Source organism: Macaca thibetana, chromosome 20 (assembly GCF_024542745.1).
Source record: "Macaca thibetana thibetana isolate TM-01 chromosome 20, ASM2454274v1, whole genome shotgun sequence".
Classification (NCBI taxonomy): domain Eukaryota; kingdom Metazoa; phylum Chordata; class Mammalia; order Primates; family Cercopithecidae; genus Macaca; species Macaca thibetana.
In genome coordinates, this window is record NC_065597.1 from 16,701,051 (window position 1) to 16,717,774 (window position 16,724).

Genomic DNA, 16,724 nt, shown 5'->3' on the forward strand with positions numbered 1-16,724 from the left:
TTCTCTCTACTTTGATTCCTGCTTTCAATCTACCCATTTTGCGTGTCCCGTGGACTGGGACAGGATGAATACTCCAGAGACCTCTTAGGCCTAGCTCGGAATCTGCCGTTTTCCTCGGTGGCCGCCTGAGCGCTGGAGCCAGCCCTGGGCCAGTGATTCAGCGAGGTCAGGCAACCCTGGTCTCAGGCTCTCGGCAGCTCACTTTCCTCCGATCCACAGGACATCGTGACTGAGAGCAACAAGTTTGACCTGGTGAGCTTCATCCCCTTGTTGCGAGAGAGGATTTACTCCAACAACCAGTATGCCCGGCAGTTCATCATCTCCTGGGTAAGGCCTGACTGGACACCGTTTCTCCAGCCTCCAGTTTGGAAAATCTGCTCCCTAGCACACTCTTGTCAGGTCCTTTGGCTGTAGCAACCCTCCATGCTCTCCCTCGAATAGCCATTAACACCTGATAATTCAAAAACACCTCATTCAGCTTTGCCCCCGAAACCCACCATGTTGGCCCTAAAGGGGTCCAGTTCTTGTTGTCCCTGAAGGGGGTTCAGTTCTTTCCTTGTGCCAGAAAACACCCGGGTTTCTCTTTAAAGCCAGCAGTACTACTTTCAGCAATCTCACTTTTTCTAGCCTTGTCTGTCCTTCCCCATCCATCCCCTTCTCCCCTGGGCATCCGAATTTCCTTAGAGTCAAATTACCATTCCCCTGCACATTTAACAAAAAATGCTGGCTGTCCCTGCCAGCACCCTCCTCCCCCATGGGACGCCTGCACTGCAGGGCAGTGCGGTCTCAGCAGGGTCCCCTTCCCACGGCCCAGTCCCAGAGGCTTTGGTGAGCGGGAGACAGGGTTCTGGAGCTAGTGTGACTTCCCCTCCTGTTTCCTTCCCCTGGTCAGATCCTGGTTCTGGAGTCGGTGCCAGACATTAACCTGCTGGATTACCTGCCGGAGATCCTGGATGGACTCTTCCAGATCCTGGGCGACAATGGCAAAGAGATTCGCAAAATGTGAGTGGAGTGAGGGGCAGGAAGCTGCTACCTGCTGCCACCCCTGGCTGTGCCCGTGTGCTTCATGCCCACAGACAGACAGCACAGGAGGGCAGGAAGTTAGCACTTTTTCCTGGCTCTTGTGCTTCTCGCTTTGAGGAGTTAAGAGCCCATCAATCCCCAGCATCTGAAAATGATCATGTGACAGGTCCAGAAGCCAAGCCGCCCTCTGGGTGGCTGACCCAGCACGGAAATGGGGCTGGTTGAGGCTTCTCCAGCCCTGGCTGACTCTCGCTGTTTCCACTTTCCTGTTCTTGTTTATAGGTGTGAGGTTGTTCTTGGAGAATTCTTAAAAGAAATTAAGAAGAACCCCTCCAGTGTGAAGTTTGCTGAGATGGCCAACATCCTGGTGATCCACTGCCAGACCACGGGTGAGTGTGGGGGGAGGGCCCACAGCCACGGCTGCCACTGCCACTGCCACTGCCACCTCCGCAGAAGCACCTTTCACCATCTCAGCTTCAGTGAAGGGGTAGGAGAGATTCCTGGAAAGAGTGTTAGCCAGTGTGACACCAGGCCCTGGGAGAGGTGGAGCGCCAGGTCTCTCAGAGGGAGGTCTGGGTTCTGTCACCGCAGAGGCACAGAGGTCCTTTCACCTGGTGTGTGTGGCCTCTTTGAAGTAAGATCTGGAGGTTTCCTTGCTGGCGAACTTGGCCTTAGCCCTGAGACTTGAAATGCATGGAGCTTGGGATTATGTATCTGTTCACTTCTGCTGAGTATCAAACCACCGCAAAACATCATTCCCTAAAACAACAGTCACTTACCATGAGTCTGTGGGTCACCTGAGTGGTTCCACTCACTTGGGCCAGGCTTGGCTGGGCTCAGTCAAGTACCTGCTTTAACTGTAGGGTTGCTGGAGTGAATGGGCCACAGTGGCCTCGCTCATGTCTGGCAGTTGTCTGGCTCATGGTATGCTGGGACTATGGGGACAGCACGTGTCTCATCGTCCAGCAGGCTAGCCTGGGCATGCTCATATGGTATCAGTGGGACTCCAAGACAGTAGAAGTGAGCAAGGCCTGTTGAGGCCTAGGCTTGAACCAGCCACATCATCACTTCCACCACATCCCATTGGCCAAAGAAGCAAGGCCAACCCAGATTCAAGGGCTGGAGAAGTTAATTCCACTTCTTGATGAGAGGAGGAGCAGAGTCCCAGTGCAGAGGGTCAGGGATGCAGCTGCCCTTACAGTCTAGCACAGGATTGTAGCTCTGTCCCAGCCTGTGTCTCCACCTTCAGAAGGCAAAGCACATAGGTAATAGAGTATTGGTGAGGCTGGAAGCCGTTAAGCGCTCAGGTTCCACAGGCCGCCAGCCCCATCCCATGTGTATGGTCAGTGGGAGGGAGCACTCGGGTTGCGCGTGCTGGCCCCTCTGAACCCCCTGATTCCTCTTCCAGATGACCTCATCCAGCTGACAGCCATGTGCTGGATGCGGGAGTTCATCCAGTTGGCGGGCCGCGTCATGCTGCCCTACTCCTCTGGGATCCTGACTGCTGTCTTGCCCTGCCTGGCCTACGATGACCGCAAGAAAAGTATCCTTTGCTCTGGGAGAGAAGAATTGAGAGAAGCCCCAAAGGGATTATGAAGTTGCGGGACCCTGCACTGGGGGCTGGGGGCTCTCTTAGGATCCATCACACTTCCATAGTCCCTAGCAGCTTGGGAAAAAGAGGTGGAGCCAAACATGGATTGAGAAAGCCGGGGACCTGGGGTTGAACCTTGCCTGGTTACTTGCAGATCTGGAGCAGCTGTCCCGGGCCCCAAAGTTCCAACCCTCTGAGCCCACACTGCCCGACCTTGGGCTGGGGAAATCCCGTTGGTGGGAGGGTTTAGGAAGGGGTCCTAAGAGAAGAAATAGGCACATTTCACAGGGGCACCAGTATGGCAAGGAGAGCAGGGACTCAGTTCGGACAGCCTGTCTGCCTAACGTAGCCCTGAGACGACTGAGCTCCAGACTAGGAATACCAGGTTCAGAGAAGCCGCCTCTGGCTGGGACCACTCTATATTAACCCATTTTGTGTTGCTATAAAGGAATACATGAGGCTGGGTAATTTATAAAGAAAAGGGGTTCCTTCAGCTCCTGGTTCTGCACACTGTACAGGAGGCATGGTGCCAGCATCTGCTTGGCTTCTGGTGAGGCCTCAGGAAGCTTTTAGTCATGGCAGAGGCAGAGGGGAAGCCAGCAGGTCACATGGCAAGAGCGGGAGCAAGAGGGGTGGGAGGCTCTTTGAAAGAACCAGCCCCCACACAAATAATAATAGAGGGAGAACTCACTCAGTACCATGGGGAGGGCACCAAGCCATTCGTGAGGGATCCACCCCCATGACCCAAACCACTCCCACCAGGCCCCCCTTCCAACACTGGGAATCGCATTTCAGCAAGAGATTTGGAGGGATAGGCATCCAAACCAGATGATGCTCCTTACATCAGTGGACTCAGGCATCAAAGAGGTGGCCAACGTGTGCAACCAGAGCCTGATGAAGCTGGTCACCCCCGAGGACGACGAGCCGGATGAGCTGAGACCCGGGCAGAGGCAGGCAGAGCCCGCCCCTGACGATGCCCTGCCAAAGCAGGAGGGCACAGCCAGTGGTGAGTAGACTCCACCCCTACCCCTCACCTCCTGTTGGGGGCCCGGGAAGCCAGAAGTCATGGGACTTGCCTTGGAGCCTCACTTAAGCAGCCAGGACATATATAATATGTCACTCACATAATTGTAGCAGCAACCCAGCACAGTGGCAGCGGTGGTTATCCCCCATTCTGCAGACAGGACACGGGGAAGCTGAGCAGCATGGCCACACACTCGCAGCTAGTGAAGGCTGGAACCGGATTGGAACCCAGGCAGGCTGTCTCCAGCAGCCATGATCTTAACCCTTACTGCCTCAAAGACCATGAAGGCTTTCCTTCATCTTTTTCCTGGGTTCAGCTATAGGAAATAGTTTTCAGGGCAGGAAGGTTTGAAGCATGGGAGGAGTACCAGGATTCAGCACTTGATTCTTGGCCGTAGACATCCAGCCACCCAGAAGCCTGGCTGCCTTTACCATGCGGGTCATTCTCAGGGTGGGAGGGTTAAGAAAGCTCTAGCTTCGATTGATTCTGTACTTGAAAATTCTATTGCCCAAATAAGTGCCTTTAAAAAGAGAAGTTGCTCTGCTCTCCTTTCAGACTCCTCTAACATAATTTTCTTGTTTACCTGTAAGGTAAAGAAAACCACATTATAAGAAACCGCATTTATGACTAGGCTGGGTAATCCCAGTACTTTGGGAGTCTGAGGCAATCTGCATGAACTCAGGAGTCTGAGACCAGCCTGGGCAACATGGCAAAACCCCATCTCTAAAAAAAAAATATTAATAAATTAGCCGGGTGTGGTGGTGCGTGCCTATAGTCCCAGCTCCTCAGGAGGCTGAAGTGGGAGGATCACTTGAGCCCAGGAGCCCAGGAGGCAGAGGTTGCAGTGAGCTATGATCACACCGCTGTATTCCAACCCAGGCAACAGAGAAACCCTGTCTCAAAACAAAACAAAATGCCGACTGGCATCTGGAATTTGACTCCAAATGTTATCTGGAACCCTGATGCTTTCATATTTCTTGGGTCTCTGTCCTCACCAAGAGGTCACTGATCAGCTTTGGGGTGATGTCCTCCTTTGCCGAAGCAGCCAGAGAATAAACTGAGGTATAACCTACTCAGATCTTTAAGGATAACAGAGTAAGGTTTGGAACCTGCCCACAGGAGCCAAAAGAATTGCTGAGAATTCTCCCATTGCCATTCATGTACTTTTCTTTTGTACAGCTGAGCAGAATGTCAGGCATGCATGCCCCACCTCCTCCCGTGGGTTTGGCTGGTAAAATCCAGCAGCCGTCCATGCTGGACCCATCTCAGGTGTCAGGTTACAGCTGTGCCAGCACAGCTATGAGCCAGAGCACCAAAACAGCTGGAGGCAGAACAGCACTCAGCTGGAGCATTGGTGGTTCAGTGGTAGAATTCTCGCCTGCCACGCGGGAGGCCCGGGTTCGATTCCCGGCCAATGCAGCAGCTGCAAGCTTTTTGGCAGCTCCTGGAAAAAGAAAACTTGGAGAAGTAAGTTAACTTGGAGAGAGAAGCTAGTGCGGGCCTTCAAAGGGAGGAGCTTTTTTACTGGGAGAAACTGGAAGACTCGGGGATACATATTTTATGACCTCTCACTGAAATATGAGTGTTTGATTTTTGTTTTCTAATTCTCATTTTAGAAAATTTGGAAAGGAGAGAAAAATGCAAAGAAACAAGACTATCCCCAACAGGCAATGAGTATTCAAATTTTGACGTATTTTTTCCAGTTTTTAGTATATACATAGTTAAGATCATAGAACTTACACAGCTTCAGCTTCTGCTCTGTTTGAAGTTCACAGTGCCTCTTAAGCCATAGTCAGAAGACAGAGTAACAGTTGCCTGGGTTTGAAGAAAAGGAGAATTGGGACTGGCTACTCACAGATGCCTGGTTTCTTTTTGGGGTGATGGAGATGTTCTAGAATTAAATAGAGGTGATGGGTACACAGCTTCGTAAATGTGCTATACCTAGTTGAACACTGGAAAATGGTGAATTTTTTATGTGAAATCTTATATGAATTATATCTGAATTTTAAAAAAAAAAAAAAAAAAGGCAGTGCCTATTCCTTTAAATTAGAACCCAACAGCCCCTGCCACCTTTCTGCGTATGTGGCAAGAAGTCGAGCCCGCTGGAAAGGAACCACTCCATCCTGTGGGTCGTGGCCTCAACTAAAAACATCTCTGCCAGCTGGAGCATTGGTGGTTCAGTGGTAGAATTCTCGCCTGCCACGCGGGAGGCCCGGGTTCGATTCCCGGCCAATGCAGCCTGTCTACCTCTTTAGATGGTTTTCCTGAGCATTTTTTCACACAGCTGCTTGCCCAGGAGAGTATTACCCTAACCAGGATACATTCATGCTTCTTGGCTCTGAATTTTACTGCCTCATAAACAGCATTTCAGCAGATGAAAAGCTCACTTTGTACTAGTTCCCAGAGAAGGTAACAGCTAATTTGGGGCCTTTACATCCACTCTCAGCCCAGCTTAGCTTGTAACTAACTAATCACTAGTCTTTTACCAAGGTGCCCAGGAGAAAGTCCCCGCCAGCCACAAGACAGAGATGCTTTGCTGGTGAGGGACAGGTTCATCACAGCCTCTCCTGCTCGCTCTTCTCTCTCTGCTCCCTCTGTTCCCACCCGGTTCCACCTGGCTGGAGATAGGACCTCCTGCCTGGCCTTCCTTGTTTACTTGTGCTGATCTGGGACAGCACCACATTCCTCATGGCACACCTCCGGGCAAGAACCTTTGTGTGTGTGCACACTTGCACCCCTGCCCCACCCTCTGGATCTTCTCCCTCCTCCTCTAACCACAGGACTTCCAGTCAGGCAGCCCCTCATCTGTGCCTCTTCACTTACTCTGACTCCGCCTTGGCCTGCCACTTGGGGCCATCCACAGCACTGTGCCCTTTCCCTGGTTCTGAGTTCTTAGGGCACTTAGCGTGTCCAGCCTGGTCCTCTCCAGGACGTGTCCTGATTGTCTCAGGAATGGCAGCAGAGATTCTGGGGTCTGAACAACCTGCCTATGAGTCCTGCTGACTTTATATCTGTTCCCCTCAGACAGCTGCCTGCCCTTTCTAAGCCTCAGATTTCTTATTCATTAAGTAGGGTAACAATGGTAATACCTAACCTATACTATGGTTGTGTGTTTCAGACAAAATTTTTGCATGTAAATCACTTAGCACATGACAAACACTAACGGGTGCTTCAGTGGTTGTTTTAATACATGTTTATGGCTGGGCACGGTGACTCATGCCTGTAATCCCAGCACTTTGGGAGGCTGAGGCAGGCGGATCCTTTGAGGTCAAGAGTTCGAGACCAGCCTTGCTAACATGGTGAAACCCCATCTCTACTAAAAATACAAAAATTAGGGGCCGGACACGGTGGCTCACGCCTGTAATCCCAGCACTTTGGGAGGCCGAGGTGGGCGGATCACGAGGTCAGGAGTTCGAGACCAGCCTGGCCTGCATGGTGAAACCCCATCTCTACTAAAACAAAAAATTAGCCAGGCATGGTGGTGCACACCTATAGTCCCAGCTACTTGGGAGGCTGAGGCAGGAGAATTGCTTGAACCTGGAAGGTGGAGGTTGCAGTGAGCCGAGATCACACCATTGCAGCCTGGGCAACAGAGCAAGATTCCATCTCAAAAATAAAAAAAAACCTGGTAGAATTTATTTAAACAAGGACCACAAGCAAAAATTATTTAAAAAAAAAAAAGGGCCCGGGTGCAGTGGCTCACGCCTGTAATCCCAGCACTTTGGGAGGCTGAGGCGGGTGGATCACGAGGTCAGGAGATCGAGACCATCCTGGCTAACATGGTGAAACCCCATCTCTACTAAAAATACAAAAATATTAGCCGGGCGAGGTAGCGGGCGCCTGTAGTCCTAGCTACTCGGGAGGCTGAGGCGGGAGAATGGCGTGAACCTGGGAGGCGGAGCTTGCAGTGAGCCGAGATTGTGCCACTGCACTCCAGCCTGGGTGACAGAGCAAGACTCTGTTTCAAAAAAAACAGATTGAAACACACCATATTTAAATTAAAAGCTGAAGCTGGTGTGGTGGTACGTATCTTTAATCCCAGCTACTCAGGTTGCTGAGGCAGAAGGATACCTTGAGCCCAGGAATTTGAGTCCAGCCTGGGCAGTATAGCGAGACCCCATCTCAAAATAAAATTGGTGTAACTGAAAAAAGGTTAAAAGTTACAAGGCAAGACCCAGACTGGGAGAAGATATTTGCAATGTATTTTGTCATTAAAGAGTTAGTATCCAAACACAAGAAAGAGCTCCTTTAAGTCAGAAAAAAAAATGGAAGACAAACGTGAAAGTCCATGACAGGGCCATTAATCTTTTATGTAACAAATGGGCCAGGTGCTGTGGCTCATGCCTGTAATCCCAATACTTTGGGAGGTTGAGGCAGGAGGATTGCTTAAAGCCAGGAGTTCGAAACCAGCCTGGGCAACAAAGTGAGAGACCCTGTCCCTACAAAAATAGTAATTTTTAAAAATTAGCTGGGCGAGGTGGCACATACCTTTAGTCCCAACTACTTGGGAGGCTGAAGCAGGAGGATATCCTGAGCCCAGGAGCTTGAGGCTGCAGTGAGCCATGATCACGCCACTGCAGCTTGGGGGAAGAGAATGAGACCCCATTTCTAAAAAACAAGATAAAAATGCTACCATGGCTCTTACGATATGGCGGGTGTTATTTTAAACACCTAACACATGTTAGCTCTTTCATTGTCATAGCAAGCTTAGGGTATAGGTACTGTCATTACCCCATTGTACAGGTGAAGAAAGGGAAGCAAAGTCAAGTGACTTGCCCAAGGTCACACAGCTAGAAGGTAGGGGGAGTCAGGGCCCAAACCCAGGCCAAAAGGCTGCAGAGTCTCTGCCCACAAGCACCGTGTTAGGCTGCAGTTCTCTGAGGAGGGAATTCATACACAAGGGCAACAAAAGATGCTCCGTTTGGGAATTAGAGAATTGCAAAGAAAAGCAAGGTATCAGCCAGGCGCAGTGGCTCACACTGTAATCCCAGCACTTTGGGAGGCCGAGGTAGGTGGATCACAAGGTCAGGAGTTCAAGACCAGCCTGGCCAAGATGGTGAAACCCCATCTCTACTAAAAAATACAAAAAATTAGCTGGGCGCGGTGGCAGGCGCCTATGATGCCAGCTACTCGGGAGGCTGAGGCAGGAGAATCGCTTGAACTCAGAGGGCGAAGGTTGCAGTGAGCCAGGATCGTACCACTGCACTCTAGTCTGGGCAAGAGAGTGAGACTCCGTCTCAAAAAAAAAAAAAAGAAAAGAAAAGAAAGGTATCTTTTTTACTCATCCAGTTGGCAAACGTAAAAGATTACTAATCACTTTGGGAGGCCAAGGTGGGTGGGTCACGAGGTCAGGAGATCGGGACCATCCTGGCCAATATGGTGGTGAAACTCCGTCTCTACTAAAAATATAAAAAATTAGCCAGGCGCGGTGGCGGGTGCATGTAGTCCCAGCTACTCAGGAGGCTGAGGCAGGAGAATCACTTGAACCCAGGAGGCGGAGGTTGCAGTGAGCTGAGATTGCGCCACTACACTCCAACCTGGCGACAGAGCAAGACTCCGTCTCAAAAAAAAAAAAAAAAAAGGATACTAATATTCCTGTGTGAGGCTTTAGAAGGGGTGACTGCTCTTCCGATTTGGAAATACATATAAATTGGTAGAACCTTCCTAAAGGACACTACCTATTAAAATAAGAAGTGCCCAATCCTTCCCCTCAGGAGTCCCACCCTGCATGGAAGCACAGGAGAGATGTAAGAGTGAAAATCAGGAGACAATCGAAATTAATTTGAGGCCAATTTCTGATGCCACATTATTTCATCTAAAAGATGAAATTTTTTTAGATGATATTTCTAAAAGATGCCCTCCAGGGGCGTGGAGTTGTGGCTACTGTTCCAGTCTATCCTGCCCAGCTTTCCCCAGCTTTTCCTCACCTTTCCCCAGGCCCTGGTCTAGCAGACAGACCCCAGGCTGCCTGGGCCTTGGCACTAGGAGGACGAGCATCTCAGCGGGCCCAGTCCCCTGCCACGGCTGCCCTTGTCCCCTCTGAGCTGCATCCTGGGTCTACAGGGGACAGGCGGCAGTATGGACATGGAAATAAAGGCCCCCTTTACTAGGAGAAAAGGTCTGTGGCCCGCACCTAGAATAGCACTGCTCTAAGCCACAGGACAGAGTGAAAACTACACAAGTTGCAGAAAATACACTGTAATCCCATTTATGTTTACAAAATAAGAAGTAGGACAGCACAAGCCAGCGCAGGAGATTTGCCTACCCCGGGGAGCAGTGACCTGTAGGTAGAGAAAAGTAAGATTGAAGATTAAGGACAGAAAGAGGTTTTGCTTTGTGTTTGAAAATTTTAGAATGAGGATATATTTTACTTGTATAATTTAAAACTTTTAAGAGGCCAAGCCTGGTGTCATTAGAACAACAATATAAATAATGATCGTTTTGATTTATAACCCACTGAATAACATCAATATCCGGGAGTCCATAATGACATAAATAATTGAATTAATTAATGATGGAGAAGAGACAGCTCTTCCTTACAGAAAACGTCAGTCAATACGCTGGGCATGATGGCTCACGCCTGTAATCCCAGCACTTTCAGAGGCCGAGGTGGGTGGATCACTTGAGGTCAGGAGTTTGACACCATCCTGGCCAACATGGTGAAACTAATAATACTAATATTAGTCTCTACTAATAATACAAAAAAAAAATTAGCCGGGCCTGGTGGTGCGCGACTGTAATCTCAGCTACTTGGGAGCCTGAGGCATGAGAATCATTTGAACCCTGGAGGCGGAGGTTGCAGTGAGCCAAGATCATGCCATTACACTTCATCCTGGGTGACAGAGTCAAACTGTGTCAAAAAAAAAAAAAAAAAAAAAAAGGGGGGGGGGGAGAAAGGGGAGACGGGGAGAAAGAGAAAAAAGAAAATTCCAGTCAATAATGTAGGAAGAGGGGCAACAGAAATCACCATCAGGCAAATTCCGCAGTCATATTTGTAATAGGCAAGCTGCAGCCCTGAGTGCTGCGGTCAGTCACTGGGGACATGTTTGAGGGAAAACAGAATATTTGTCTAATCTCGAGTATTTTCCCCCAAGATGTTTATTAATTACAAACAGAAAAACAGTAACCTTACAGGGGAGAAACACAGCAGGCTGCGTCAGGCGATGAGGTTAACGTCACCAGTAACGAGGCTAACAGACAACACGTGCCCCCGATAGGGTGCACTGAGGCACGGAACTTCCGTGACATCCCTCCAAAGATGCGCAACTCCCTACTCATGAGAAAACGTGAGACCAACCCAAACGGAGAGACATTTTGCAGAGTGACCAGTGCTTCAAAAGTGTCAAGTTTATGAAAGACACACAGATTGAGGGACTGTCACAGATTGGAGGAGACAAGGAAGACAGTTTAGCTAAATGCAGTGTGAGATCCTGGAACAAAAGGCCAGGAATGGAAAAACTCGTGATGTTCAAATTAGGGTAATCGTTTAGTTAATGGTATTGTATCGATGTTAATCTTCTGGTTTTGATCATTGAACTATGGGGCCGGGCGCAGTGGCTCACGCCTGTAATCCCAGCACTTTGGGAGGCTGAGGTGGGTGGATCACTTGAGCCCAGGAGTTTGAAACCAGCCTGGGTAACATGGCAAAACCCCATCTCTACTGAAAATACAAAAAAAAATTATCCGGGCTTGATGCTGCATGCCTACAGTCCCAGCTACCCTGGAAGCTAAGGTAGGCTCAATCTCTTGAGCGCAGGAGGCAAAGATTACAGCGAGCCAACGTCGTGCCACTACACTCCACCTGGGCAACAGAGCCGAGACTCTATCTCAAAGAAAAAAAAAAAAAGATAATTGAACTATGAGTATGTACAATGTTAGCATTAGGGGCAGCTAGCTGAAAGGTATAAAAAGAATTCTTTACTCTTTTTGCAACTTTTTTGTACATCTAAAATTACTTCACAACTACAAAATAGTATCAGGAGTCTGGAACTGCAGGACTACCAGCCCCCTCTTCCCTCCTCAGTGCAGTGAGAGCTGTGGCCAGTGCCTAGATGGGGGCTGAAGGCGGAACAGGATCCTACCAGCAGCTTTCCAGATCTAGAACATCTTGGCTCTTTAGGAAACTTGATTAGATGCCAAAAGAAAAAGGTTGGCATTTAAAAGTTATTCCTTAACTTAGAAATATAAGTAGTCAATGCCAGGTATAGATGCTTTTCTACCCTGGGTTATATGACAGTAAGTTAAATACTAATGACAGATATTGAGTTGGCTACTTGGAGGAAGACTCAGGCACAGACACAGTACAGTCACAGTCCTTTCCCCATAGTCATTTTTTAAGCCCTTTATTGAGAGAGAATTCATATACCACACAATTCACCCAACATCAAGTATACAATTCAGTGACTTTTATAGATTCACAGGGTTATGTAACCATCACCACAATCAATTTTAGAATGTTTTCCGTGTCCTTGAAAGAATCCCTTAGCCATTGTACCCTATTCCCCCATCTCCTCCAATCCTAGGCAGCCTCCAGTCCACTCTCTATATCCATAGGTTTGCCTGTTCTAAACACTTTCAAGAAAGGGAATCATGCAATATGTAGTCTTTTATGGTTGGCTTCTTTCACTTAACACAATGTTTTTAAAGTTCATTCATGTTATGGCATGCATCAGTACTTCATCCCTTTTTATTGCCAAATAATAGTCCATTGTATGGCTATACCACACATTTATCCATTCGTCTGTTGATAGACATTTGGGTTGCTTCCGCTTTTTGGCTATTGTAGATAATGCAGATGTGAACATGATTGATGTACAAGGTTTCATGTGGCCATAAGTTTTCATTTCCCTTTGGTATATACCTAGGAGTGAGCTGCTGAGTCATGTGGTGACTCTGTTTAGCCTTTGGAGGAATGGCCAGACTGTTCTCCAAAGCAGCTTGCACCATTTTACATTCCCACCAGCGATGTATGAGGGTTCCAGTTTCTCCACATCCTCATCAACACTTGCTATTATCTTTTAGCCATCCTGATGGGTATACAGTAGTATCTTGTGGTTTTGATTTGCATTTTCCTGATAGCTAAGGACACTGGGTATCTGTCATTTGTGAGATTTGCCAGATGTGTTCAGCACTGGTGTCCCCTCCTTGTGAGATCACTGTGACTACAAACTTACAAGCTTGGGGACTATCGAGAATGACTGGGCATTGGGTTCTCAGGGCTCCAGAGCCATGGTCCTTTTGAAGAGCCTGAATCAAGGTATGGGGCTCTGGAGAGTTCTGTGTGTGCTTGTCACAGGGGTCTTGTTTATTCAAAAGACCCAACAGCCTTTCATGACCCCTTGTTCCTCTTCCTCTCCCAGGAGGTCCAGATGGTTCCTGTGACTCCAGCTTCAGTAGCAGCATCAGTGTCTTCACTGCAGCCAGGTAAGTGGCTTGTTTCAGCCAGAGGGTTTGTGGAAAGCAAGTGACCTAGATCTTTCCTGGATGCAGGAGACTACAGCAATGACCCAAAGCAAACCCTACTCGCGGCTGCTGCTTTTGGGACACCCTCGTACACAAAAGAGTTAATTGATGAGGGAATCTGAAGGACATTGAGCAAGCCCACCCCACCCAGGCTGGATGGATAGATAAGGTGGATTAGAAGCCATTGGGGGCCAGGCGTGATGGCTTACGCCTCTAATCCCAGCACTTCGGGAGGCCGAGGTAGGCAGATCGCTTGAGCTTGGGAGTTCAAGACCAGTCTGGGCAACATGGCGAGACCCTGTTTTTACTGAAAATACAAAAAATTAGCTGGGCGTGGTGGCATGTGCCTGTGGTCCGAGCTAGTTGGGGAGGCTGAGGTGGGAGGATCACTTGAGCCAGAGCAAGGCAGAGGTTGAAGTGAGCTGAGATCACACCACTGTACTCTATCCTGGATAACAGAGTGAGACCATGTCTGGAAAAAAAAAAAAAGAATGAAAGAATGAAAGAAAATGGATTGTTCTTACTTATTTTTAAATATTAAAAAAAAAGTAAGCTATTGGAGGTCAATAAACGCAAGAAACGCAAGTTGTAATAATAAAAGTACAGCTAATACCGGTGACTGCAGTGAGACACTTACACTTGCCTTGACTTAGCACCGTCTGTTTGTCCAGGATGATATGGGGCCAACAAGACCGACAAGGGGAAGTCTGTTCAAGGACAGCCTGGAGCATGGGTGGTCATTAATCACATCCAAGATTAAGGATAAATCACAGGCCCCAGGAGCTGTTGTCCCTGTGCGCCCAGGTCAGCTGTAATGGCGCAGTCTTCCACATGGGGGCAGTGCAGGCCAGGCAGCAAAATAACTCTCTTCCTTGCAGCTCCCTCCATACTCCCTGCAAGGTGAGGGGACTCCCCGGGGAAGGCACTCTCACAGTTCCACCCTGGTCTGAGTCCCCTGGACTTGCCCCATGTCACTTTTTCTTTGGGTGACATTGGCATCTCTGGGGCTAGAGTGGATGGTGGATCTTATACAGGGGTTTCTTCCCCCTGAACTTGACAGTGAACCTGGGCCCTGGGAGAGCCAGTCACTCATGAAGAGAAAAGGTGCACTCTCCCCCAAGAGCTTCTCCCCACAGACCCCTAGCTAGGGTTCTTCCCTCGTCGATACCATTTGTGAACTTACCTCATCCCTCGACACCCTGAGCATGTTTTCCAAGCACGCAGGTGCAGCCAATGATGAAATGTGCCCCTACGAGCCCCTGCATGGATGGAGCAGATCAGTGAATGTCACCATTCTCTCGTGTTCATGTAGTCACACGTTCCAGTGCACCTGCCTGTGCTCACCCCTGCAGGCTCCAAGATAAGAGCTGGCCCCTGAGTGTGTCCCTGACCTTCATTCATTTACTCTAGTGGTGAGGCAGAGAAGCAGCCAGGAAGTTACTGGAAAGGGGAGCGACTGATGTGAGGGGTGAAGTTACTGGAAAGGGAGGGCCATGGTGCCTGAGCCCAGGCACTGAGAAAACTGGCTGGGAATAACAGCTAATGCCAGTCAACGCAGCCAGGCTTCCAGGGCCCCAGTGCAGTGCTAAACCTTCATATCGGATCCTTTAGCTTTGTCTGAGTCCCGTGGGGTCAGTAGTTTCATGGTAGGGACGAGAAGGGAGGGAAGCACAGGGGGCTGCTCTGTGGACAGTGGATCTAGGAGGGGCCTGGTGGATGCAGACCTGCTAGGGAGCTGTCACCATTGTCCCCATCAGAGGGGATGGGGGCTCAGGCTGGGGAGGAGCAGCATGTGGAGAAAGTTGGGTGGGTTTGGGCTCCGTGTTGAAGGTGGAACTGCAGAATTCACTGCTGGGTGGGATGGGGTAGGCAGGAGAGAGGTGAGGGAAAGACTGCCTTCTAGAAATTTCGTGTGAGCCAGAGCCCGGCTATCCTGATGTCATTTGCACACCAGGGCTGGAAGGAAGAGCAGGTGTGGGTGGGGTGGTCAAGAGCTCTGTTCCAGGTGACGGAGCATGCCAGGAGGAGGGAGGCAGACTCAGGTACTGGGCCGTGGAACTCGGGGAGCGGTCTGGACGGACACGCAGGGACTGGCGTATCCTGCAGAGGGCTTAGCTTTTGCGCTGCAGGCTGTGGAGACGGTGTCACAAGTGGGAATGGCAGGATCCGATCTGGGATTTAAAAGCCTCCCTCTGGCAGCCAAAAGCCTGTTGTAGACTTGTCTCTGTAATCTGGCCTATGAGGATTAAGGGGGAGGTCAGGGGAAGTCTAGGAGAAGGCAGAGGTAGGCTTAAGCCACGGGCTGCAGAGGGGCACCACTGTCCACTGCCTCGCTGGGGAGACTGCGCTACCGTTGGCTGGGATGAGCCTACAGGAGCCCTCAGTTCTTGTGCCAAGGCCGGGGACCGCTAGACTGGAACCAGGCTTTTGGTTTATACCTCTCATTCAGAAGCTGATGCCAAATCCTACCTAAACTCCAAACCATCCTACCTAAAAAACCAAACAAGAACAAATGATCTAGTGCTTCCTGACTCCTGGTGACAGAGGTCCCCACGTGGCAGCTGCACAGTCAGCATCACCAGCTGTGCTCAAGAGGTGGGTGCCTTCAGAGTTGTAAAACCAGAGCCAAGACGCCCGGGCCCCAGCGCACCACCTTCTTCCCACAGCTGGTGTTAACAGTGAGACTGAGCTTGGACACAGGTGGGATGGTGCAGGGTCGCCAGATAGCCAGACCCACCCAGCCAGACTCTGTCACACACACACCAAAGAATGCACATCCACATGAAATTCAGAATTCACTTTCATGGGTTCAAGGATCACCATGGAAGCAATCCTTGCATCCCAGATTTTTAATAAAAGATTTCTCATTTGGACCAAAACACAGGGAGAATTAACTGGCTAAACCTGAGAGCAGAAGCCTTCCTCTTCCGCCTCCCTCATCTCCCCTCTCCCTGCAATACTGGAGAAGCCCCTGGTGGCCCCAGGCTTAGCCACGGAAGAATGTCACCTGGAAAAGCAGCGGGTGACGACATGGCTGTAGTCTGGGTTCCTTCACCCTCCAGAGCATGGGAAATACATGGGAGGTGGAAAATTGGACTCCCCAGGGAGAGGTGGAAAGTGAAGGAAGCAGGATGGAGGAAGGATGCTTGCCAGCTCAGGAAAGGGTTAAGAGAGAAATGTCTCCACTGGGTGTGTTCTCTCTCCTGACTGCTCTGCCTGGTGGAGCCAACTGTCCGGATTCACGCCCTAACTCCAGCATGCCTGGCTGTGGCCTTGGGCAAGTAGCATGATTTCCCCCACCTCAGTTTCCTCATCTTTAAACTCAGTGTAATAATAGCACTGACCCCAAAGGGATATGGGACTTCAACGAGTTAAAGTATGTAAAGAACAGCCAGGCATGGTGGCTCACGCCTGTAATCCCAGCACTTTGGGAGGCGAAGGCAGGCTGGTTGCTTGAACCCAGGAGTTAGAGACCAGCCCAGGGCAACATGGTGAAAGCCCGTTTCTACAAAACATACAAAAATGAGCTGGGTGTGGTGGCACATTCCTGTAGTTCCAGCTACTCAGGAGGCTGAGCTGGAAGGATCATTTGAGCCCCGGAGCTCGAGGCTTCAGTGAGCCGTG

The 16,724-nt window shown here is 49.8% G+C and overlaps 1 protein-coding gene and 2 non-coding genes across 5 annotated transcripts in view; all 3 read left to right on the plus strand.

Moving 5' to 3' along the window:
- VAC14 (VAC14 component of PIKFYVE complex) overlaps positions 1 to 16,724 on the plus strand; it is a 115,335-nt gene that overhangs the window by 17,376 nt on the left and 81,235 nt on the right. For all 3 annotated transcript variants that reach the window (XM_050772697.1, XM_050772698.1, XM_050772699.1), the window contains 6 exons: positions 220 to 327; positions 893 to 1,002; positions 1,306 to 1,412; positions 2,432 to 2,566; positions 3,471 to 3,620; positions 12,998 to 13,061. In XM_050772697.1, the coding sequence (XP_050628654.1) occupies positions 220 to 327; positions 893 to 1,002; positions 1,306 to 1,412; positions 2,432 to 2,566; positions 3,471 to 3,620; positions 12,998 to 13,061 (674 nt within the window). The remainder of the gene's footprint in view (positions 1 to 219; positions 328 to 892; positions 1,003 to 1,305; positions 1,413 to 2,431; positions 2,567 to 3,470; positions 3,621 to 12,997; positions 13,062 to 16,724) is intronic.
- Positions 4,987 to 5,057, plus strand: TRNAG-GCC (transfer RNA glycine (anticodon GCC)). The gene has a single exon. It is a non-coding gene; the product is annotated as a tRNA-Gly (tRNA).
- On the plus strand, positions 5,805 to 5,875 carry TRNAG-GCC (transfer RNA glycine (anticodon GCC)). The gene has a single exon. It is a non-coding gene; the product is annotated as a tRNA-Gly (tRNA).